Source organism: Hipposideros armiger, unplaced genomic scaffold (assembly GCF_001890085.2).
Source record: "Hipposideros armiger isolate ML-2016 unplaced genomic scaffold, ASM189008v1 scaffold_582, whole genome shotgun sequence".
In the NCBI taxonomy this organism is placed as follows: domain Eukaryota; kingdom Metazoa; phylum Chordata; class Mammalia; order Chiroptera; family Hipposideridae; genus Hipposideros; species Hipposideros armiger.
The window spans coordinates 1,140,240-1,165,827 of record NW_017731932.1 but is presented as its reverse complement, the minus strand read 5'-3'; the positions used below and the strand labels follow the sequence as shown (position 1 = coordinate 1,165,827).

General features: G+C 38.2%; 3 protein-coding genes across 3 annotated transcripts; 1 reads left to right on the top strand and 2 right to left on the bottom strand.

Annotated features, from left to right (window-relative positions):
• Window positions 1-5,491: 5,491 nt before the first annotated feature.
• LOC109371631 (olfactory receptor 5M10) lies at window positions 5,492-6,526 on the bottom strand. Its single transcript, XM_019624251.1, has one exon. The coding sequence runs from the start codon at window positions 6,463-6,465 to the stop codon at window positions 5,518-5,520; it is 948 nt and encodes a 315-aa protein (XP_019479796.1). The 5' UTR covers window positions 6,466-6,526; the 3' UTR covers window positions 5,492-5,517.
• Window positions 6,527-12,290: 5,764 nt separating this feature from the next.
• Window positions 12,291-13,280, bottom strand: LOC109371634 (olfactory receptor 5AP2). Its single transcript, XM_019624256.1, has one exon. The coding sequence runs from the start codon at window positions 13,259-13,261 to the stop codon at window positions 12,308-12,310; it is 954 nt and encodes a 317-aa protein (XP_019479801.1). The 5' UTR covers window positions 13,262-13,280; the 3' UTR covers window positions 12,291-12,307.
• A 10,220-nt stretch (window positions 13,281-23,500) lies between these two features.
• On the top strand, window positions 23,501-24,530 carry LOC109371637 (olfactory receptor 1019). Its single transcript, XM_019624258.1, has one exon. The coding sequence runs from the start codon at window positions 23,519-23,521 to the stop codon at window positions 24,458-24,460; it is 942 nt and encodes a 313-aa protein (XP_019479803.1). The 5' UTR covers window positions 23,501-23,518; the 3' UTR covers window positions 24,461-24,530.
• The last annotated feature ends 1,058 nt before the right edge of the window (window positions 24,531-25,588 follow it).

Sequence of the window (25,588 nt, the reverse complement as noted above, 5' to 3'; positions counted from 1 at the left end):
TTACTAATTCATCACAATATGCCTCATCCCATAATTTTATGTTACTGAACAAAACACCTATTTCTAGATTCCAAAATATATTTTATAATAGCTAATCCTACCTGTGAAAGAACAGTGATTTCTCAACGATAGCGTGGATATAAAGAACCTAGGGTTTATAAGGGAATTGTCATATAGGGACCAAATCCCTACGGTTCAATTATTTCTAGCAGAAAGTCATTCAGACTATAAACAGCCAATACTCTTGTGGTCTTTTGAAAATCCTAAGCCCATTGAGGACATAACTTTTGCACATGCCCCCATCTCATCAGGGAATCAAATCTCCTAAGAATGATGAAGTTATGGGATTCTTTATTTATTTTAACTTATGCCTGAATGTCTTAATATTTTGTGGCTTGGGGAAAATATTAAGTTTTCTTGTTTATGACAGGTGAATAAAATATTGCATGCAATAGCAACAAAGTTTTGGAGTCTGCAAAACTATTAGAAGATCAATTAACTTTGTTGAACTTGGACTAATTATTGACTGATTCTGAGCCTTGTCCATTATCTTTTTAATAGGAACAACCCAGGTCTAGCCTACAACAAGACTCAGCAACAAAGTGTGAGCGCCTTCAGCACAGGAGTTTATCTCATCGGTAGGTATAGCCTCAGTGAGCTAGGAGAACACTGCGGATATAGGTGTTATTGTAGAGGTGCTGGCGATCCCCTCTTTGTCACCCTACCCCACCCAGTCTAGTGTCTTTTCTTCTCTACCTTGCTTTGTGCACCTAGAATTTAACCCTTACAGAGTGGACCACTGGAACTCCTTTGGCAACTAGTATCCAGCTGAATTTGGACAATGAGAGAAACCAGCAGGATGTCTGAGGAGGGATGAAGAGAATAGTAGCTCAGTTTCTTTCTTATTCTCTCCAGCCTCACAATAAAGGTGCTGGAATGCCTATACTCTTCAAAGGAAAACTCATGCTGAGACGTGTGTTGCGAAAGTAGGTGGCCGGGACTTTCTTCCTTGTTATCCCTCTCGCTGGTCTCTGAGGACAGTGGGCACTGCCTCCCAATACTGGACTAGGGGTAGACATGTCACGTAAACAGTGTCACATAAATAAATATTCATTTCAGAAGTAAAGATGATATGAGAAAACAACAGATCATGGTTCATGAGTAAAGAGCTGGTTAGAATGGAGTTAACATTGACAAGTGGCCAGGCAATGCCTTTCAAAGAAGGTGTTATCAGAAGACAGATCTAAATGAAGTGATGAAATGAGGAAGTCACTTAAAGGTCTGGGGAAATAACATTCTAGGCAGAATAAGCACTACGTGCAAAGGCCCTGAGATAGGTATGTGCTCAGAATGTTCAAGAAACATCCTGAAGTCACTATGGCGGGAGAAGAAGGACTGAAGAAAAAGTCATCTAAGAGTTTGGAGAGGGGAATAGGAAGACATCATAAGATCCTGCAGACTCTGGCAAGAAGTTTAGATTCTAGACCAGGGATAATGGAATATCTTTGAATACTCTACTAAGTCAGTAACATGATATGATGATGTTTATAAAAGATCACTGGTTTATATTGGAAGATAGAGTATTTCAAATACAGAATAATGAAATGAATTGTAGTAGCTTATACGAGGAAGAATTTGTCTTAGAACTTGCTGGTAGCAGAGCAAATGCTGACAAGTCGTTTTAAGATTCAATACGTAATATCTGAAGGTAGAGCTGATAAAATTCCTAATGTTAAATATAAAATGTGAAGTCAAGGGTATGAAATAAATTTAAATGTGTATAAAATATATATAAAATATGAAATAAATTGTGATTGTAATATAAAAAGCTATTAGGGAGATCAAAGGACTTATTAGGTGGAGAAAAATAATGGATTATTACTTGTTGATTTGAAATAATGGAAATGCAATGGACAGAACACCAAAAGACCAGGAGAGTTTTGTTGCTGTTGGAGAGTAAGCAAGCAATGAGGAAGAAATTGAACCTGAATAAATATTCATCACGCTCTCCAGAATTATATGCTACTCAAATTACAGAAGGTTTTCCTTGACTGACAATGGTAGAACTAGTCTATACTCTCCCCATTCCTCGATCAAGATTTTATGTTATGAGCAGACAATGGCGGCAGCCATCTTTGACATCATGGGTTCCAATTCCCTAGCCTAAATAGGGACACCAATGAGCTAAGTCAAATTCCATATGTGCTAGCAAAAGTAAGGTGCGGGTTGCAAAGCAGTCAGCACATTATGGTATATGGACTCTAAATATGTTTCTCAAATGTATTGTCCACTTGAATCAGCATCACCAACCACCTGAGGCATCTACTGAAACTCTTCCATCTCTGAGGGAAATAACAACCTGCTTTAAACCTCTCTTTTCAAAACCAGTTTGGTTTCATGTCCATTATTTTGTCTTCTCCTGGACTGCATACAATTTCTTTTTATGTCTGAAAAATTATTCTTTTCTTTTAGAGATATGAAGATGAAGATAGTTTTCCAACACAATGGCATTGAGGCAGCTGAGTCTATTTTGCTGAGACTGAGCAGCCCATGAGAGCTGCGGCCCATCCTTTTTTGGTGTTTCTCCTGATTTACCTCAAAACAAAAAAAACAATCAATAAAATTTTTCCAAATAAAAATGTGAATATCCCCTATGTGGGTAATCATCAGAAAGAAAATAAAAGGCAGTCATCAAACAATATTTTTTATTTTTTTAAATACACATTTCAAAAATTCTGTCAAAACAAAACAGAATTCTTGCTTAAGAATTTCAGTTAATGTATGTCAACGATAATTATATATACATATATAACCTCGGGACATGGAGTAGAGTGAGGGAACAGATTCAATGGAATTGTAATAGATAAGCATGATATCGGGGGTGGGAGGGCAGTGGATGGGGGGAGGGGAGTTGTTACTTTGTGAGGGTGAAAAGGGTAACTATTGCATTGTTCTGTACACCTGAAACTAACAATAAAAAAATTTAAAAAAAAAAAGAATTTCAGTTAAGACAACAAAGAAACAAGTAATCTTAAATAATACTTCCTAATAACAATGGCATAGTTAAATGATTATTCTCAAATATTACTATTCATAAGTATAAATTGCAAGAAACTTTCTGGAGAAAAATTTACTCATAGAAAAATTTAGTAAGAGCTTTAAAAATATTCAAATCATTTAATTCAGCAATTACACATCTAAGAATATATCCTAGTGGAACAATCAGAGAGATTTAAATACACATACTAATCAATCTAAAAAATAATAGGCTATATCAGCATGATGGAATAATGCCTTGCAAGATATACCAAATGGAAAAACACACACCAAAATGTTGAGAGGACCTCTTTTTAGTAGGAGATTACAAGTAAATTTTGTTTTCATTTCTTATATCTTTTTGTATTTTTTGGTTTGTTTTTCTATAATTGATATGAATTATTTTCATAATTAAGTTCAATATGAATTACTACACTACATTAAAAACGATATTCACCAAAATATTTAGTCTATACTAAGTGCAAGCATTATACTATCAAGTGAAAATCAATGTTCATGAGGTTATTATGCTAAGTGAAATAAGTCAGACAGAAAAAGTCAAGAACTATGATTTCATTCATATGTAGAATATCAAACTGAAAACAACAGTGAACAAGACAAACAAACAAAAACTCATAGACACAGACAACAGTTTAGTAAGGGGGGAGGGGAGGTGGTACAAAAGGGTAAACAGGGTCAAATATACAGTGACTTGACTTTGGGTGGTGAACACACAACGTGATATATAGATGATGTGTTATAGAATTGTCTACTTGAAATGTATATAATTTCATTAATCAATGTCACCACAATAAATTTAATAAAAAGCAAAAATTAATGTTTCTACTAGTGTTTGGCAAATGATTCCAATTTTGTTTTATTAATTATGATTGTATGTGTATAAAATTAGTGAGAATTTTAAAACACAAATTATTCACTGTTTATGATATATCACTGATATACATTGCTTTTTCTTTTCTGTCTGCATTTCCTAGTTATTTATAATGAATGCGTGTGCTTTGTTTATTTGAAAAATATATTCATAAAATACAGCCTAAATAGGTTTGCCATATAGCAAATTGCCTGCTTTACATGGAACAGTAAGAAAATTCCACTTATATTGAACACAAATTATCATGTTTGTCTGAAATGTCAGAGGATATCTGTGCAGGTGATTATTAGCTATAGCACTGTCACCATAATCACCATGATTTCATGAATAGCAGTGACCTCATCAGTCCACTGTCCCAAACATACCATCTAGCATTTGCAGTGTGGTAGGGGTTTAAACACTGTAGTATGAGTTGGAAAGAGAGAGAATTTGTAAACAAAGGATTTGTCTTTGTGCCACTTAGTGACTGAGTGACTTTGGGTTGGTCATGTAATCTCTGTGTGCCTAAAACTCAAAATGTTATAAATGAAGATAATAATTTCCTACTAGTTAACTTGTGAAGATTGAAATAGTGATAGACCCTGTTCGAGAAAAGCATCTGAGGAGCTGGTTTGGGAAATGAGGGATTTTTGAAGACACTATCATTTGACTTTCCCCAGGCTGCTGTTCCACACTGGATCCTGAATTTTCCAGCCCCCTGTCAGCCCTTCTCCCTTCAGACTGGCCAGCCCCCACTAATTTATAACAAACTTCCCTTCTTGTTAAGCAAAGAGTTGTGTTTCCATTCTTAGCTTGTTTCTCCTGACAGGGATTTTGTACAGCTGGTTTATATACTGACAAAAGACTTCATGTTTGAAAGTCAGCAACTAAAGACCTCAGCTCATTTCTTAATTTCCTGGTTGTGATACCTAAAAATGTGTAGAGTTTATACTACCCCCTAGATTCTCAATTCAATATACTCTGCAATGGCTAAGGGGGGGGGATGTAAAATAAAGTGAAAACTGAACCCCCCAAAAGTGATATAAAAGTGAGCATTAAACTAAAATACAGTCTCATTTATATAATTTTTATGCATGTTAATTTATGTTTTATCTATCTCAATAAATTTTGAGGTGGCTTTCAAACAAAGACTTACACAACGAAAAAATTAAATCACAAATAGAAGTAAATAAATAGAATAATTTAAAAAGACTTCCAAGAGGTCAGCCATTTGGATCAAGACAGTTGTCAGGACTAGGTTTTAAAGTTTGGTTCCTGAAAGCCACAGTGATTCTGCAGACTAGAAATTGAAAAGAAGCATAAAATCATGGAGACAAAATATAGAGTACTTTCACAATGATTCTGAAATGCATTTTTCAAATAGGATTTTAAATCTGGATATCAGTATATTCTGGTAGCTAAGAATGGAAACACAACTCTTTGCTTAACAAGAAGGGAAGTTTGTTATAAATTAAGAGAATGTCCCACAGGCTGAATGATGCTGATATTCAAAAGGAAATTGGAAGAAGGAACTCTATTACACCTATTCATTTCTAGGCCATAATCACTATCTCATCCCAGACCCTCAGTAATTTCAAATTAACTGATGCCTAAGCTGCATTATTAGGGAAGAGATTTCCTTTAATCATTTGTTGCATGGCATGGATCACATGTGTGTTCCTTAGACTATAGATCAACGGGTTCAGCATTGGGCTCACAAAAGTATAAAAGACTGCAATTATTTTGGATTCCTCTACAGACTTCTCAGACGGGGGCCTTAAGTACATGCAGAAGAGGGTCCCATAAAATATAGTGACAGTTATCAGGTGGGAACCACAAGTAGAAAAGGCTTTGTGCCTGCCTTCAGCAGAATGAATCCTCAAGATGGCTGCAATAATGAAAAGGTAGGAAAGGAGAATGATGAAGAGTGAGCTTGAGAGAGTAAAACCACCAACTACAAACATTGCCATCTTTTTGATGGAGGTGTCCGAGCAGGCCAACATGAGAAGAGGAGGGTCAGCACAGTAGAAATGATTGATTTCAAGGGAGCCACAGAAGGACAAGTGAAAAGTCAGCAGCGTCTGAGAGAGTCCATTAAGGAAGCCAAAAGCATAAGGGACCATGACTAGAGAGATACAAATGTCCTTGGACATTCTGGTATTGTAATGTAAAGGGCTGCAAATGGCTACATAGCGATCCAGTGCCATCGAAGCAAGGATATAAAACTCAGTGATCACCAAGGCAATGAAGAAAAGACACTGCGAGAAGCATCCAGCATAGGAGATGGTCTTCTGGTCGGAGAGAAAGTTGTACAGCATATTTGGAGTCACATTGGAGGAATAGCAAATGTCTACAAAGGAGAGGTGGCTAAGGAAGAAATACATGGGGGTTTGGAGGTGGGAATTGGTCCTGATCAGTACAATCATGCCCAGATTCCCTACCAGCGTGATTAGGTAGATCACCAGGAACACCCCAAACAGGACCTGTTCTAGTACTGGGTCATCCGTGAGTCCCAAGAGAACGAATTCTGTTACTATAGTGTGGTTTCGGGAAGACATTTTCTTATCCCTTGAAAACTGAAAATGATAAAGAAAGTGAGTAGTTTTTTCTGGTCCAGATTCTGCATTTACCCCATCCATTTTATTATTTCTTCTTTGCTTTATTCATCTTCCAGGAAATTACTCTTGTCTTTTCAACAAATGCATCAAAGTTTACACATAAATATTTTCACCCTATATCTCTGTTATCACTCTACACACACACACACACACACACACACACACACACACACACACACACACACACAAACACAAACACATACACACATCACACACAGAGTAATAATCTGGTTTGCCAGCATAATTCGTTCCGGAAACAAACTAATTGTATTGCAAGACATTGCTCGTATACCATGTTAAAATGTATTAGAAATGTTTGCTTATCTTGTGGAACACTTGCAAACCACATTACTCACAATACAAGGTTTTACTGTGTATATATATAATATATATATTACATACACACACACACACACTCATACCTGTCTTCTTGGAGAAGTCCATATTTGGTATTTTCTCAAATTTTGTGAAAAAAAAAAGCAGGCATTAATATCAGCTATAAAAAGAAAAAAAAACACAGCATGATTTGGCACCATTCAAATGAAAAAATGAAGGAAATTGGATTTCTGAGATTCCTCTAGATCTGATCTCCTATTTTTCAGATACAAAACAGAAAATTAATATTCAGCACAACCTTTCTACATGAAACCCCTAGTTGTCTGACTTAAGTTTCCTTCAGAAGGTGTTGACTTAGTACATTTGTCTCTTGCTATATAACTAAGACAGTAGAGAGTGAAGAACTGTTCTCTCTGCTTCGGAAAATCACCCAATCATTTATTCATGTAAACTACAGAGATTGATTTTTCCTTTCTGCTTTAGGTTCTGGGGTGACAGCAGTGGCCAAATTCCCCATTCTCATGAAGCATATATAGGAGAAGGTACGGCTATTAAACACATAGACAAAAACATATAATATAATGTCAGTTGGAAGCAAGTATTATGAAGAAAAGCAAAGGTGGGATGCTTTTAGATGGCTATTCAGAGAAGGCCTTTCTGAGAAGGTAGAATTTGAATAGTAAATAAAAAATGCAAATATCTGAAGAAGAATGTGGGGGTTTTCCCCCCATTTTTTGTGCAACTAACACACATATGAAAATATTTGTTTAGGGAAGCACAGATAATGTTTAAATGTGTCCTTAGCTCCCACCTGAAGCCACTATCTCTCAATTCTTTGTGAAAATAAAATACGATTGGAAAAATTGTTCCTCAAGAATTATACCCTAAAGTTATTTTTATTTAGATTTTACATAAACATTAAAAGGGCTTACATATAATAACTGATTTTTAGAGATGCCATTAAATATAATATAGAAATAGAAAAATCAAGTATAATTGATGAAAATAATTTTTTTCAACATTAGTGAGATAGTGATCTTCCCTATCAAAAGAACAAACATATTTTAATGAACAAATGTAGAAAATCACCTACCTGTAAAAGTTGACTTGGCATATTTTGTAAAAACAAGGTGGGAAGATTTATAATGTATTCCTTAGGTACATTCCCTACAGTATTTTTAAAATAATTCTAAGGAACCAATTAAAATAGTCATTTATTTTCTCAAGGGCATAAACTTAATTTGGGGCTTTGAGATCTTAGATTCTCCTCTGAGGCCAAAATCTCTAACATCTGTGTACTCTGCTTGGTGCTGATCACAAGATCTTCAGCCAGATAGAAAAACTGGACCTCACCGTCAGTACTATAAAGGAGGTGTGAGTAGATAAGTTTTGTATTTCTAATATAGTAAAGATGAGAGGATTCTCATCAGAAGTCTTCAGTGTGTCTCTATAAACACTGAGATGGGGTCATCTCATAAGAGTGAGAAGAATGCAAGTGAAGTCCTTGCGGGATTTGGGGAGCAGAGTGGGGAGAGCGGAAGAGTAACACAATGACGGGAAGGAGGTAGAAGCACTGGTCAGGGGTGAGGATGCTTTGGAAGGTGGACATAATGGATTTAATACTGGAATCATTTTGACCCATTGAGTTAATTTCATCAACATGCTAGAGATGAAACTGGGTCTAAGAGCTAAGATCATTCATACAACTGGTGATCAGGAGGAGGGTGAAAGTGGAATAAAAAATATTTGGGGCCGGCCGAGTGGTGGTGCGTTGGTTAAGAGTTGGCTTTGGACGCCAGCTACGAGAAGCAGGGCCCCGGTTCGGATCCCACATGAGGGCCAGTGACGCTGCGCCCTCTACAGCTAAGATGGTGAACAACAGCTGGAGCGGGGCTGCCATCAGAGTGGCCAGGGATGGCGTACGCTGCAGTGGGGCTGGACTGGAGCGGGTGTGAGCTTTCGTGAGCTGCCGTGAGCCGCTATGAGCGGCCGTCCAATGACCAGCGAAAAACTGCCTCACCAAGGAAGAGTGCAATGATAATACCAACATGGGCCAGTGAAGCGACGTCCTCCACAACTAGACTGAAGAACTAAAGGACAGCAACTTGTCTGTCCCCCTTCCCCAATTCCCCAATAAAATCTAAAAAAAAATAAATAAAGAATATTTGAAACATTGTTTGGAGCTGCATTTGTTAGAGAATAAAAGACTCTGGAGATGCTTTCCTTAATCTGTATCTTCCATTGCACTGACAGTTCCAGGTCAGGACAATCAAAGGAATTCAAGTGTAGTTTGGCCAAGGCAAAGAAGATGTCTCTGATTTTGTTAGATCTCCAAATGATGGGTCACAATGTGAGAAATCAGTCAGTGAGCCAAAGCTGTACATCAATATCAAAATGTCGAATGTTATCAACTTGCTACCTTTGAGAAGAGTTAGGCATTACTGTGTTTTTTCCCCAATCGAAGTGGACATTTTTCTCTATCTCAATTTCTGTCCTGATTCCTTGCACAAATAATACAATGTAAAGAATAAAATATGCTGCTTAATTATTCCCATAAAATGAAAGTTTATTGTTGGATTACAGACCTCATGGTTGGATTGTAGAGCCCTCATTTCCTGATCCTTGAATGTGGGGATTCCTTGCTTTCCATAAACATAGTTCAAAATTTGACCCATCTTTAAGCAGAATTTCAGCTTCCAGTCAGAAGAAAATTTCTCCTAAAGCAGTTATGTATGTACATATCTAAGTTTTTTCCGATACGCTTTAATATATGACAACATTGTAATAATCATAAGATTTACCAAAACGACTTCCAACAAGAAATGGAAATAGCTCAATAGTAACTGAGTGGGTGACAAAATGTAGTGAATTCACGCTTTGGGATGCAGAAGGGCCAAGTATCCATATTCTCAGCACGGGATCAATCACTTGATCCGAAGTCCACACATAAGAGGTTGATGTTCATTTATTTATATAGCAAAAGATAGAAAGACACAGGCTTACCTGGGTGTGTGATACCAACTCAAAGAGCTTCATGCATTCTGATGTTATTTTCCTAGAAAGGCGTCAGCAGACTCTGTTTAAACTATACTTAAAGACATGAGTCCCTTAGTTCATATCACTCTGCTTCAGTTGCAATGACCAACTGCTGTATGTCTGCTAACAGGATTTTAATGACTTTAGCTACTAAAAATATCCCACCAGGACACAATGTTATCATAGCTCTTTTATTCTGTAGATGAACACAAACTTGAAAAAGGAATCCACAGATTTCATCATGTGGGAAAACATCTGACTCATCTAATAACAAAGTTAACACTAGTTTTAACATTCTTGTTGAGGTGTGAACAGCATAAAGCATCACTGCCTAAACATGGAGTGTGTAGATGAAATGACCAGTGCTACCCACCTCCCACGAGGAATTCAGCTTGACTGAGCCAATGTACAGTGGATTGCAGTAGCTACTCCAGAGCAAGATTTCCTCTGATAACTCATGACAATGCGCTTACCACCAACACACACACACACACACACACACACACACACACACACATACACGCATGCACAGATACATATGTACCCCCACACACATGCACACAATGAAAAGCTGAGCCATTTTGGGTAATAGGTGTCCTATCTAAAGAGATGCAGCCTTGCCTATAATGTAATCATTTTAAAAGTGCGTACATTTGAGGCCTTTATGTGAAAAGTCTGAAAGAGAATAAGTGAATCCACAGTAGAGAGAAGACAGACAGAGACAGAGAGACCTGGTAGCACTGAGAATTCCAGGCCTAGGTTAGTGTGAATTAACCTTGTGTTCCTTCTTTGAAAAGGTTCTGAATCCTCTATTAAGATATGCTGAGATCACATTTATCCAAAATAACAGAAACAGAACATTGAAACATCACCTGTTTATTAAAATGTTTACTTTCAAAGAAGATAGGACTGCTTGTTTTGAAAAGAAAAGAAAATATTATCTAACAGATGGTCCAACCAGACATGGAACTTTTTATTTCTAACATTGACTTTTTAAAATTGTGGTTATTGGGGACTTTCAGTTCCAGAGGCCAGATGCAACATTTTGCCTTCCATCACCCCAGGTCTTCCATTGGAATGATTCTTTCTTAAGTTTAAAACTTTGATTGATGGCTTCCTATGAAGGCATGGAGACATGAAGGAGGATATAAAGAGGCTTATTTTCTCAAGGAGCTTTCAGTCTATATTAGGAAACACTACACTCTATTTTTATTCTTTGTTTCTGCAACTAAGCGCTTAGTTGCAATATCTAAGAGATAGTTGCACTATCGCTAGAATTACAGGAATGGGAAGAAACGGTAGGTCAGGAAAATCATAGAGGAGACAATATGTGTGCTGTGTCTTAAAATATGAAGATGTCTCCTTGAAAAGAACGGCAAAATGAACAACAACCATTGGCTAAGAAACAATATTGTGTAGTTTCAATATCCAATGCCTGAAAAGCAGAATAAGAGAGGATCAAATGATAATGATTTAATTTCTTATCAAAAACTATAAGCTGTCACTGAAGGTAAAATTATTACTTAGTCTCTTTTAAGTGGCTGCTTTTCTGTAGGATGACAATCAGTCTTTCGATGACAAAGGGATATTTTAAGATCACACCGAGTATATTTCACCCAATCCTAAGCAGTTTAACACATTTTCTGTTGACATGTCAGTGGCCACTTCCTGTAAAGAAAATCCAGTCCTACTGAGCAGATATCCCAATTATGAAAATATCAGTCAATCCAGCTGAAAGCTTGAGATGTGTCCCAATCAAATTGCAGCTAGTAATAAACTGTGTGGCTGTTTACTAAGGCATTAGGGAAAGGATGTCCAACTTGCTCTAGCTCTTTAAGCTTAAACTGTTTATCCATTCAAAGATCAAACAGCAGGACACTTTATCTTCAGGAATCATGAAGATTTACCTTTCAGGGTCGAAGTATTTATTTTTCCAGCTTCCACGTGTATTGACACCTGACACTTCACAGCTGAGTTCCCCCTCCCCCGGAATTGCCCCTGTGAAAGGAATTGTCAGGCCCAAGGTCATCCCCCTCCCAGTGCCCCATATCCAAAACAGGTCATTATGGAGGTAAAATAGCTGAGGTTGTTTTTTCATAATTTTCAAAACGTTTATATATAATAAAATTGAAATTAAACAAGGCAAATATTTGAAATCGGAACTTAAATCCAGGTAAGCCAACTCCAAGTCTTTTGATACTTTACCAGACACTGTCCCCCAGCACTTCCCCCACACACACTGTGTTGATTCATCATACAGACCCATGGGTCCAAATTTAAGACATCAGGAGATTAAGAAGTATACCTATTTTCAGCAATCTACCTTAACACAGCAAAAGAGCTTAAGCACTCACAGAATTAACATGGAAACGTAGTTTCTTCTACATAACAGATGATGTGTAACATGGCTTTAGAGTACATGTTTCTGGAAGGTCTTCTTTAGGGCCTCTTTTACATCCTTATTTTTCAAACTGTAGATGAGGGGGTTTAGCATAGGGATCACTACTGTATAAAATACAGAGACGATCTTGTCTTGCTCCATCGAGTAGCTAGACGTAGGGCGCAAATACATGAACAGAATTGTCCCAAAGAATATGGTGACAGCCGTGAGGTGGGAGGCACAAGTAGAGAAGGCTTTGTGCCTGCCCTGTAAGGAGGGAATCCTCAAGATGGCAATGAGAATACACAGGTACGAAATAAGGATAATAATAACACAGCTGAAAACATCAAAACTGGAGAAAACCATGATCACGATGCCATTGATCCGAGTGTCAGAGCAAGAGAGTTTGAGCAGGGGTGGGGTGTCACAGTAGAAATGGTTGATCCTATTAGAGCCACAAAAGGACAACCTGAAAGTCATTCCTGTGTGTATGGCTGCATTCCCAAAGCCTGCTAGGAATGAGGTAGCTACCAGCAAGGAGCAAATTCTCCCAGACATGAGAACTGGGTAGAGCAGAGGGTTCCAAATGGCTGCATAGCGGTCATATGCCATCATGGCCAACAGGAAGCATTCAGTCCCCAGGAAGGAGCCAAAGAAGTAGAATTGGGCAGCACATCCATTAAAGGAAATGGCCTTATTCTCAGCCACAAGGTTCACCAGCATCTTAGGAGTAACTGAAGAAGAGTAAGAAGCATCAACAAAAGACAGGCTGCTGAGAAAGTAGTACATGGGGGTGTGGAGACGGGGATCGATCTTAATTAACATGATCATCCCCAAATTACCCACCATGGTTGCCAAATAGATTACCAAAAACAACCCAAAGAGGACAACTTGCAGGTCTGAATTGTTTGAGAGTCCCAAGAGGATAAATTCTGTCACTTCTGTTTGATTCCTGCCTTGGGCCTCTCTCATCTGGCTGATCATTTGAGCTGCAATAAGACAGAAGATGGAACATGGCAGGTGGTCAGATGGACGCATGGCAAAGCTATAAATGTCTTTTTGCTGACATATATACTTACAAATTCTAACAGAAGAGTGCAAAGGGAAAAGGAGTGCATGGCAAAAAGTGTGTTGGACTTGATGAGACGTAAAAAGACTGTGTTTGAGATCTTGGTGTGCTGCCTACTAACCAATGACCTTGAGAAGAGTGACTTCATGTCCATTAACTAAGATCACTTTGGACATTAACCATGTATTGGATAATTACAGGAACATGTCTTTAAGATTTATCTCTCTTCATTTTTTATGATAAATAACTTCATTTCTATATTAAACCACCCTCTAGACACAATTTCTGGAGTAAGATGGCAAGATTAATTCAGACTTCCAACTTCACCCACAGTACTAATGGAATGAATAAAAAATATTGACACTTAGCAAACTTGCACATTAGAATTGACAAATTAGTAAACAGTGCCAATCATGAAGAATATCATTGAATCTCCTGGGTGTGTGAGGAACTTTAAAAAGTGATGATCAAGGAAAGAAACAAAGGACATTCCCATGTAGGTAGCATGGTTCCAACCCTACCCTAGTTTCTTAGTGCCAGCATCTACAAAATTAAAAAAAAATGTGTCAGTTAAATATTGATAATTTTAGTAAATTGGATTGTAAGAATGAGTAGACACCCCAGATGAAAGTAATAGAACAAGCCACACTGTGAAAACCCCTAACTCACACTCAGATTCACAAGATCATAAATGGAACCAGAAGACACCAGTAGCAGCATGAGGCATATTCCAGCCACCAGACTGAATCAGGGGAATACTTTAACGCCAGGTCACCTAAATAGAAATAACATTCGGACCCCATGCAAGGTGAAATTAAGGCAAATAGAGAAAAAATTAAAATTGTTTAATTTAATAGACTTTAATTTAATAGAATTTAATTTTTTAAAAAAAAAACTCAAAATAGATGCCCAGCTTAGATCTTCCAAGCAAAAGCTTGGGCAGCAGGTCCAGTGGAATTCTCCACTTCTGCTCCAATCCCCTACTCAGCCATGATCTCATATTATTGAACAACAGATAAAGCTTCACTAGTGTAGCTACAGTCAAATCGTAGTTCAATGTTAAATCCTTTATCACTTGCAATACGAAGTTATTTGATATTGTCTAAAATTAAAACATGACTCCAAGTAACCCAAGACCTGTGCTACCACTAGAGATAAAGGATTGACTGAGAAGTCGGGGAAAAGAGTGGGCGGGAACTGGTTCCATGCTCACAGACACTGCTACACACAAAAGTGTCTATCCCTGTTCTGCTCCACCTACTTTCTGTTGGGATGGAGGCTCAACAATCCAGCCAATAAGTTCTGTGCAGTATTAGAACACTTTCAAAGTGTCATCGTACCCATTATCTTACCTGAGCCTCACCACAATCAGTGAGGGACATAAGCAGATACTATCCCAGGAGTTTTAATAAGATTATCTTGTGTTAGATGACCTCAGTGATGGATAGGGCTTCCTTAGCCTCTCACTGGTGAATCCTGGGCTAGAATATGGGCCTCCAGAAGACAAATTAGTTGGTACTCCTCAACTCTACATTGCGTCCCTCTGTATTTCATTGGACAGATGTATAGCCTGGGTGCTGTTCCTTGAAATAACCTTGCTGTATGAACTTCACAGAACAGCATCTCCAGAAGGAATTAAAAAGAAGGAATGGACCGTTTCCTCTCATGCTCAACCAGAAAGCTTCCCCAAGAAATTGTTCTAACAAAAACAGTGCAAACAATAAAAGGCTACAGACGTGTGTGCGCGTGCTAGACCCATAAGGAAAGACAATGATGAGTATAAATAACAAGTACTAAAATGTACTAAACTATATGGAGAATGTCCTGTGCTCGACAAGAACTGTGTATGTATTTTTTTGCATTCGTTTATTGAAATGCTATGAGATAGGCAGTATTATAATCCTCTCTTCACACATGGGAAATGGGAAATGCAAAAGGCTAGTGACTCTTGTCCAATGTCACAGAGTTAGCCTAGTGCAGACTAATTTATACCCAACCAATGCAACTCTCTCATTCTCTTTACATGTAAGGTAACAATAACAATAACAATAATAGATGTGAGCACTAATACACACAGCAATTGATACTGTACTTCTCAAAACTTTCTTAATACTCTAGAACACATTTGGTCACGTTGAAAAATACATAGATCTCATGAAGAGAAAATATAATTACAGTGGCTGAAAATTCTCTTTCTTAGAACTTACAACCATTAATGGTCATTATTAGCAAAATCCCATTTGTGTTACATCTGGTTCTGTGAATTACATGCTCTGGTCACCCTTCTGCTTTGCAAATCCTCCCACTTCTCCAGTGAGATTGTGCAGTTGAGCTTGTGGTGCAGAGATCCTTGATCTAGGGTTTCAATTTCTCAGGGTTTGTGAAAATAATAGTGACATTTCCTGAGAATTGCTATGTTTAAAAAGGCCTTAAAATCATATTATGTACTGTCGCTTATATTTCTCCTAATGCCTTACAAATCTTGAAACATTAAAAACAGCAGAGCACTTATTGAACATACTTTCTCAGCCACTCGGTGCTCTTAGAGCTTTGCGTCTATGGGCGATTGGAGAAATGAACGTGATTGTGAATTTTACTTCAGGCCAGCAAGTGACATGAACAGAGCATCGATCTCTGACTTACCTTTCTTAACTGCTGGACTTCCAGTGGATCCCTGCGGTTGTTCCTGGCCAATGCCTACCTTCACAAAAAAAAGAAAAGCAGGTGAAGAAAATAAAGCCTCCTTAGAGAAGGTACTCACTCAGGTTCTGTCAGGTTAAGCAGGCGGCCCGGCTGGAGCGGACGTTAGACACCACCTGTGACAGAAACAGGAAAACTGAAACCTTCGCACCTTCCCTGTCACAGGAGAGTCACTCTGAGTTCAACGGCGCCTGAGCTCTTTCTCGTACTTTTGCTTAAAGATAAGCATCGCAGTTTGTTATATCAGGGTAAAATTCATTTCAAAGTATGGAATCTATCACTGCAGAATGAATGGCTGTGAATTGTTTGAAGTTGTTTCCAACTGTAGCGTCTCCAGAGCAGACTGTGGAGTCCGCTCCCTGACTTGCTTTCAATCGTATGGCTTTCATGTTGTTTTCTCTCTGGGGACTGCATCCCTTATGCCACCTCATTTTGGTCTACTTGTGTGTCCCCTCTGAAACTAAGGAAATCACATGTTCCTTTCGTATTTCTCTGCTTCACCCTGGGAATACCTGTGCCCAGAGGAGAATGAATTTTCACACCCTATTCCTAACTACTCTACTAGGAGCCGTCTGTGCCTCAGTATCTGACATGGCCAAACTGCAATTGTGACGAATTCTGAAGCTCTGACTGAGAAACAGATACTGCTTTATATCTTAGAAGATTTAAATTCCCCTTTGGATGCACCCCAGTAGGATGAAGATCTTACACCCCTTCTGATAGATATATCACAATAATTCTATTTTATACACTAAAGGCAATTTTAGTCACACTACTAGTCTCTTAGTAAAGGTCAAAGTACACACCCTATAAATCTTAAGATACTGCTTAGCTAATAGTGTTTAGGATAATTGTTGAGTAGACATAGTCACTATAGGTAAAAGGATTAGCCTTAGTCACATAGTCACTATAGGTAAAAAGATTAGCCTTAGTCACATAGTCACTATAGGTAAAAGGATTAGCCTTAGTCACATAGTCACTATAGATAAAAAGGATTAAAACACAGTTAAGATAAGTTGATTTTTTAGCATAAGAAAAAGTCAAGCTGTACCCTGGAGCATAAGAATAAGAGGAAGTAACACCCTGATCTAAACTATGTAAAAGAACTTTTTACTGATGAGATAATGATCAACTGCCCACTATAAAAAGGAGCATGTTGTAGAATAAAGTGAGACACTTCTCTTTTTGAAAAAGCGCTCCTGTGTCTGTGTGTGTCATTTTCCTCACCGACTCCGCCTCCACCTGAGGGAACCCCTGGACCCTGGGAGCTGGTCTCCTGCACTACTCTTCAACATCTATTTTTCCATAGATGGGTAAGGGGAAAGGATGCTGAAAGCCTGCGGGATGCAGTACAATCCCTAACAACAAAGAATGGTCCATGCCCCATGCAATTTTCACATCTCCTGTCCATTGACATATTTAATCAAATTATCTGAGCCTTGACTCTACCTCTATTTTACATGTAAACACATTTTACATATGTGTATGGAGTATTGTTGAACGAATTTTATATATAACACATTTGCCACAAATGCATCTATTAAGTAACTCAAGGAGAAAAAACTGGCTTGGAGTTTGCCAAGAGCTGTACATCACTTCAGAAATTCATGCCATGACCCAGAATGTTGCAAAATTGTTGGGGGTACCTACACCACAAATCTGTAGCAGTCTGCATTTTTAACTGTCACATTTATGAAGATTTTAAATACATGTGCAAGCCTTCTTTTTTATGTAGTAATGCCTGACCAGTTAGCTACTAAAAGATGAATTATTATACTTTTTTATTTCTCCTACTTAAATTATGTGTGTAGGCAAATTGAATTATCTATGAATACCATTTCAGGAGCACAGAAGGAGCAATATAAACTATTTGCTATAAAAAAGATGTCATTTGGGTCTGAAAGGGTATAGATACACTGCTCCAGAGGACACTTTACATACCAGTCACTAGCCATCAATAGCGTTTCACTCAACAGATTTGATATTATCTGGCAAATCCATTAAGAGAAAGAGAAAATTTAATAAACTAGCAAAATGTAAAATTAACCTAATAACCTCATATAAACAAACATCTCCAGTTAAGAAATTTATGTGGAAGAGAAGATCCCATTTATGATCCAAACATAAAAGATCTAAGCACAACCAAATGAGAAATGTGCAAAACCTCTGTGAAAAAAAAGAGTAAAACTCCAGAAAGACAACAGTAGATTTGAATAAGTGTGGACACCTACATGACTCTTTGATGGCAAGACTAGCTGACATAAAAGTGGAAATTCTGCTAAATTAATTTGTAAATTTAATGTTGCCCCAAACACTTGTGGGAGTGCTGGTCAACCTTTATGAAGGGTGAGTGCCACTGGGCATCCCACAGGCAACTGGCTACCACATGCATAATTTAAATACAGCCATTCCACATAACTTGGGAAGAGTCAACCTCTTTGAAAGGGCTTTCAGGCATCAGGAAACAGACCTTTCTAAATTACCATCCAAATCTCACTATATAGGCAGCTTTGGACTGGTGAAGGGGCCATGCAGCACTTATGGTTGGCTCAGTCATCACAACCTCAGTGGCTGATAAGAATTTCCTATGTTCATTGTAGCATTATTTACAATAACCAAGGTATGAAAGCAACCTAGGCGTCCACTGGTAGATGAATGGGGGGGGAAAAAAAAGGTGGTACATATATACAATGGAATATTACACAGCAATACATAAGAATGAAATGTTGCCATTTGCAACAACATGAATGGGTCTAGAAAGGATCTTGCTAAGTGAAACAAGTCAGGCAGAGAAGGACAAATGCTGCATGGTTTCACTTATATGTGGAATCTAAAACCAAAGCAAAACAAAAACAGACTCATAGAAACAGAGACCAAAGGGATGGTCACCAGAAGGGAGGAGGAAGGGGTGAAAAGGGAAGGGGCGTCTAGTCAATAATATTGTGATAAATTTGCACGGTGACAGAAGTATACTAGAACTGGCGGGGTGATCACATTGTAAGGTATAAAAATGTCGAATCACCATATTATACAACTGAAATTAATATAACAATATAAGACTGAAGACCAACTACACTTAAATAAATAACCTTTTTAAATAAAGAATTCCCTTGTGTTTCCTTCCATTAGTAAGCCTTGAGGAAGAGAGAGTGAAATTCCTTAGGGGATGACAGCTCATGACATCTTTGGGTCTCCTGTGAATGCCAAAAGAATTTCATCATATTTCTTCTGGGCATTATTTGTGACTGAGACTTAAATACCTCCCGCACACAGGAGCAAAGGTGGGATGTGTAAGCAGCTCAGGGACAGCTACCAGAGTGATTCACCATCTTCGGATACTTTTCAGAATATCTGTGCAGTATAACCATCAGGAGAACAAGAGACATTCACCCTCTCACCAACAGGTAGAAAACCGGTCCAGTCACAGGTCAGTATTTGGGAGAGAAAGAGATGTGACCGATTGGGAAAGAGCGTCACACTGCCCTGTGCTCCTTCAAGCATGGGTTTGCTTGACACCAGGTCTGTGCTATTTTAAAATGTCAAAAGGAGACAGAAATGATGGTTTTGGTTTTTAGGTATCTCATAATAAGTCTGAATCCAAAAAAATGCTGGATTTGGAAAGTTCCACAGAGTTTGCTTTCTCCACCCCATTCACTTCACGGTTAAGAAAGCTGCATCTAACACAGCAATTTATCAAACCAAAAAAAAATGCCTTAGTGGGAAAAACCAGGACTACAGCCAGGATTCCAGACTCTTATTCCAGTACTCTCTTCATTTAAACATGCAAAAACGTGATACATCGAAATCTAAAATATATTTAGTCTGTATTTGCTCCTATAAAACTACTTTTGCTGGATTTTTTTTAATATTTAAGTTTATTATTAACCATGAAATATGCTTATTTACTCACTATTCTGCCAGTTCTTCAAGTGTCAGATCAGTTGAACTTTAGCCACATGTGGACTAAAAAGAAAAATATAAAGGCTTTCTCTTAATCATCCCTGACTTTGAACTCTGTAGTATCATCTCTACTTGTTCTATCATTTTAATAGAAGTCCTGTAGAACTAAAATCACACCTTCCCTAAAGGTTAAGGCAGTCCATGATACATCACCTCTATGGAATAAGCATTGAGCGTTTTGGTTTTTTTTCTGGGAGTTATCAGTCATCGATTAGCATACAGTCATCGATTGAATGAAATCATCTACACTTACACACAATTGCCAAATGCATTCAAGAGCTTAACACATGACAGTCACTGAATTCAGCAATGTATATGCATAGGTATATGTATACAAACACATATTATAACCAATTTTTTGCAGAAAGTTATTAAGGTAGGTATTAATCTTATTGAACAAATGAAAAGCTGATATCAGCAAGATCAGTAGTGTGCTAGAAATCAATAGCAGTGAATGGCGAGGCCTGGGTTTGTCTGTCCACTATAAGAGGGAAGAGGCAGGGTGTTTTGTGATTGGTGGGACACCTTCTCAGATACTTCCTCATTTAACCAGAGCCTCAGCTATAAGGGGTAAAGAATGATGCTCTAATCACAATTTCCAATTGAGTAAATAAATTAGCAAGTGCATAGCCAGCTGTGGGGCAGTCTGCCTCCCAGCACGTGTCCTTCCCAAGCATCTCACATGCCTCTAATTACTGCAGCCTGGTATCAGCCCTGCATTTTCCAGCTTGATGTCTGAGTCTGCTTACTGATCTATGAAATGATGAGACTGGACTAAATGAGTTTTTCCCATATCAACATGGTATTATTTTCTCTTTCTATTTCCACTTACTGAAGTAAAAGAACAAGCTAAAAAATGGAAGGACTATAGTAGATTTTTGTCTTTTTTTCCCCCCATGGTGCGTTATTTTTAAATTCCCATGTGAAGCAGTGGGGGGAAAGAGAAACACAGCACTTGGTAAGAAATTGGCAGTCCCAGGTTCAGTTGCTGATTCTGCAACTGCCTCATGGTGTGACTGCAAGTCCTTATAGCCTGTTTTTGTATCCTCGTTAAAGTACAAGATGCCGTGTGCATTCAATGTACTGAGAATGAGTTGAACTGGAGTGGGGGCAAGTATTTGCTCTTTTTTATTGGTTTTATTGAGGAATAACAGACATACAATAATTGAACCTATTTGAAATATAAAATTTGATATGTTTTAATATATGTGTATACACACAGGAAACCACCATGAAAATTAGGATAGTAAACTAATCTATCACCCCAAAAAGTTTCCTCATGCTCTTTGGTAACCTTCCCCCCAAACTTCTCTTCACATAGACCACTACCCAGGCGACCATTGATCCTCTGGCTGTCACTATTGATTAGCTTGAATTTTCTAGATTTTTATAAACAAAATCATATATGGTATACTCTTTTTTACCTGGCTGTTTTCTCTTAGTCTAATTATTTTGAGATTCATCTATCAATGTTGCATGTATCAATAGTTTGTTCCTTTTCATTGTGGAGTATTATTTCATTTTATAGACATCCTCTAATTCATTTATCCTGTCATTAATGAATGGGCTTTTGGTGTTTTTCTGGAATGTTTGGATCGTGGGGTGGGTATGTGTATGTTTAATTTCATACTGCCAAAGCATTTTCCAAAGGGATTGTACTGGTTTACATTCCAACCAACAGTGATGAGAGTTCCAATTCCTCCACTTCCTTCTCAACACTTAGTATCATTTGTCTTTCAAATTTTTAATAATTGTGATAGATGAGTAGCAATACCTCATTGTAGTTTTATTTTGTGTGGCCCTAGTACAAACGATTTGAGTATTTTTCATACATTTATTGCTAATCATGTATCTTTACTGAGGTCTCTGTTGAAATTTTCAGCCTATTCTTTTTCAGTTGTTTGTTTTCTTAATTATTGAGTTTGAAAGTTCTTTATAGATTATGGGTACAAGTCCTTTATGAGAAACGTATTTTTAAGATAATTTCTCCAAGGTTTGTCCTTTCATTGTCTGTTTCCTAATTGACCTAATGCATGAAATGATTCACACATTCACAACATATTAAGAATGAGTTGGTGAGGTGAGGAGTAGATTTAAGTACCTTATGAACTACAAACTCTTGGGCTGATATATGGTATCCATTATTCATTATTAGAGCCCCTTCTTTGTTGCAGTTAACTATATTCTCTGCAGAAATGGAAAGATAGGTTCATTCACCCTAGGATTTAAGGTAACTTGTGAATGTCCACACCCCTATGAAAGACACATTATATTATTTGCTTTCTTGTCTTTCCTAAGCAATAAACCAATTAAAGTGGATACACTCTAACTTCTGCCTTCATGTTTAGGCAGAGAATGCTACTTATTTCTAAATTACTTCATGTTTTATTTGGTTTGGTTTGGTTTTGCCCACTTCTCTTTTAGAATTCTTCAATGGACCAGATATTCATTCCATTAAAGAGAAAGGAGTGTAATAAATGCATGTTCCTGGGTGACCCAGAGTTGGATAATGCTCTCTTTATTCCCCACAAGTGTAAAGATCTTTGAATCTTAACTTTGAAATGAGCTATGCAATAGAATTGTCCAAAGACAGCTGTGTCTTCATCTTCATTATGCCTCATGGCAAACCCCTGGGTGCTTCTAAAGATCAGGGAAACCAAGGACAGATTCTATGTCCATGCATGATAGGCTAGACGGGCAACAGAATGGCAGGCACCAAAATAAAGAGATTCAACTCCATCAAGTCACGTATAGACAGAGGACAATAAAGTGAAGTGGGCTTGAGAGGCCGAGAGACCCAGCTCTGCTACTTACTGACTGGTCACTTTGTTGAAGTTATTTAATATCTAACCTTGCTCTTTTTAGATAGAAGATGGAGATAACAGTGGTGTCTATTTCATAGAGTTGCTGTAAGGATGAAATTATGTAATGTGTATTAAGCACTCTGTATCATTGGCACTCAGTATAGTTAACACTCAGAAACTCCTGCTGTTTAAAAGTTATTATTATCCACTGTCTTTTCTAATATTGCTCACCCTCTGCTCCAAGCATTTCACTTTCTGTAAAATACTGGTATGTGTGGGGTGTGATGTGTTTTACTGTGAGATCCCTGGGTAATTCTTTTTTTTTTTTTTGTGCCTACCTGCAATGAGAGTTAATATTTATTTATAGCTGTGTTCATATTTGCTTTGTTTTAGAAAGAAGGAAGGGACACTCAAAACTTCTCCTTTATTAATTCATAAGGTGGACAAATGCATAGATCAGGTCATGCATTGGTACCACAGGCTAAATGACCTTGGAGCACCAAGGTCTTTGGCAAAGCAGAATTCGCCATCCCCAAGACACTAACATCTGTTCCTGTTTTGACTGGGCACCTGGAGAGGACACACAACCATCACCTTCACCAAAGTCATCTGAGCTTCCTAATAAGTCACAGAATCTAATTACTGGGAAGAATTGTAAGGCTCACCCCAAATAATAAACCAAATCCAAGCACACATAAAATTGAAAAGATGGATAACCATAAAGAAAACCACTCAGTGGTGACAGAGTTTATCTTTATGGGCATCACTCAGGACCCTCAGCTGCAGGTTATCTTTTTTGTGGTCTTCCTCCTGGTCTACCTGGTCAATGTAGTGGGGAATGTTGGTATGATTATCCTGATCATAACAGACCCTCAGCTTCACACACCCATGTACTTTTTCCTCTGCAACCTCTCCTTTGTCGACCTGGGCTACTCCTCCGCCATTGCTCCCAGGATGCTGGCTGACTTCCTCACAAAACGCAAAGTTATCTCCTTCTCCAGCTGTGCCACCCAGTTTGCTTTCTTCGTAGGTTTCGTGGATGCTGAGTGCTATGTCCTGGCTGCCATGGCCTATGACCGTTTCGTGGCCATCTGTCGACCCCTCCACTACAGCACGCTCATGTCCAAGAGCGTCTGCTTGGCTCTCATGTTGGGCTCTTACCTGGCTGGACTGGTGAGTTTAGTTGCTCACACTTCCCTCACCTTCAGTCTGAATTATTGTGGCTCCAATATCATCAACCACTTCTTCTGCGAAATCCCACCACTCTTGGCCCTCTCTTGCTCGGACACCCACATCAGTGAGATCTTGCTCTTTAGTCTCTGTGGCTTCATTGAATTCAGCACCATCCTCATCATCTTCGTCTCCTATGCCTTCATCCTCATTGCAATCATCAGAATGCGCTCGGCAGAAGGCCGCCTTAAGGCTTTCTCCACCTGTGGGTCTCACCTCACGGGCGTCACGCTTTTCTATGGCACAGTCATGTTCATGTACCTGAGGCCAACATCCAGCTACTCCCTGGACCAAGACAAGTGGGCCTCTGTGTTCTACACTACTATCATCCCCATGTTAAACCCTTTGATCTACAGTTTACGGAACAAGGATGTGAAAGCTGCTTTCAAAAAGCTAATTGGAAAAAAATCTCAAAAATAAAAAGATGAAAATGTGTTATTATCACAAGAAAATGATAGGGGTAGAAGGATGGTGGCAAGAGATTTAAAAATGCAAATAGCTTTCCAACAAACACGACCCAAGCTGCCATCGATTTGCTGAGTGAATCTTAATTTCTGAAGAGTTGTCTAAAACTCTTAACTCTGTGATCTGAGGAAATTATATATTAATATTCTTGAAAGACATACTGAGCAAGATTCATTAGTTTTTTTATTTAAAATTGCTCCCATATGGATTATAAATGGAGACAGGACTTGTTGGGGGGGATAAATAGCCAATCACTCTAAAGCATATTTTTTTCAGGGGCATGAGGAATGACAGGTCTAAAAATTGAATATTTCTCTATGCTGAAAGGAAATCAGCGAAAATTTAGTTAAATACGGGGGGAATGAGGCTGGCACGAGGAATGACTTAACTCAGCCCAGGATCCATTTACTTATATTCAGTAAACTTGTAAGTACCAGGTTCGGAAGTATACAAATATAAGGTACATGTTTGCCAGCAAGGAGTCTGTTGTGCTTCTGGTTACTGTATCATCTCTCTGAAATTGCTGCCACCCGTAATCAAGACCCTTTTCTTTTCTATCCTCAGTCTTCCCTTCTGGCAAGTGGTTGGTTTTACCAAGTAATCAGTGGGTCTCTTTGATCTCCTCTGCAGAGTATTTTAAAGGGGTGGGCATCTAAGTTTATCAGCTTCCCATATTGATGTCCTTTCAGTCCTCGGGGAAACCACAGGACTCTGAGACCCTATGAAAGATACAGTTTGGATCAATCACTAAGGCTAATGTTAGCAAGATCGTCATGTCTACAGGATTAGTTGTCCAGCTCCCCTCAAAAATTTTCCCTGTGCCCTTTTCTCCTTCTCTTCTCATCTTGATTAGACCTTCGACTTTTCCTTGGGTGCCAAGGATATCCATGCTTTCCACCATCATCCCTCGGCCCTTATTAAAGAAGAGTATCATTAACTCTGATATATCAATGACTGGTATAACTCCTCTTTGTGTGTTGTCAAAGCTACAAAATTTTAATTTAGGAACAAGAACATGAGGTATCAACAGCAGGTAAAGGCAGAACACTGAGATCTGGGGAAAGCTAAGTTTTTATCAGATAT

Bases quoted from the DNA above. Each gene is read 5' to 3' on its own strand.
- LOC109371631 (XM_019624251.1), bottom strand. From the start codon at position 6,465: ATGTCTTCCCGAAACCACACTATAGTAACAGAATTCGTTCTCTTGGGA.
- LOC109371637 (XM_019624258.1), top strand. From the start codon at position 23,519: ATGGATAACCATAAAGAAAACCACTCAGTGGTGACAGAGTTTATCTTT.
- LOC109371634 (XM_019624256.1), bottom strand. From the start codon at position 13,261: ATGATCAGCCAGATGAGAGAGGCCCAAGGCAGGAATCAAACAGAAGTG.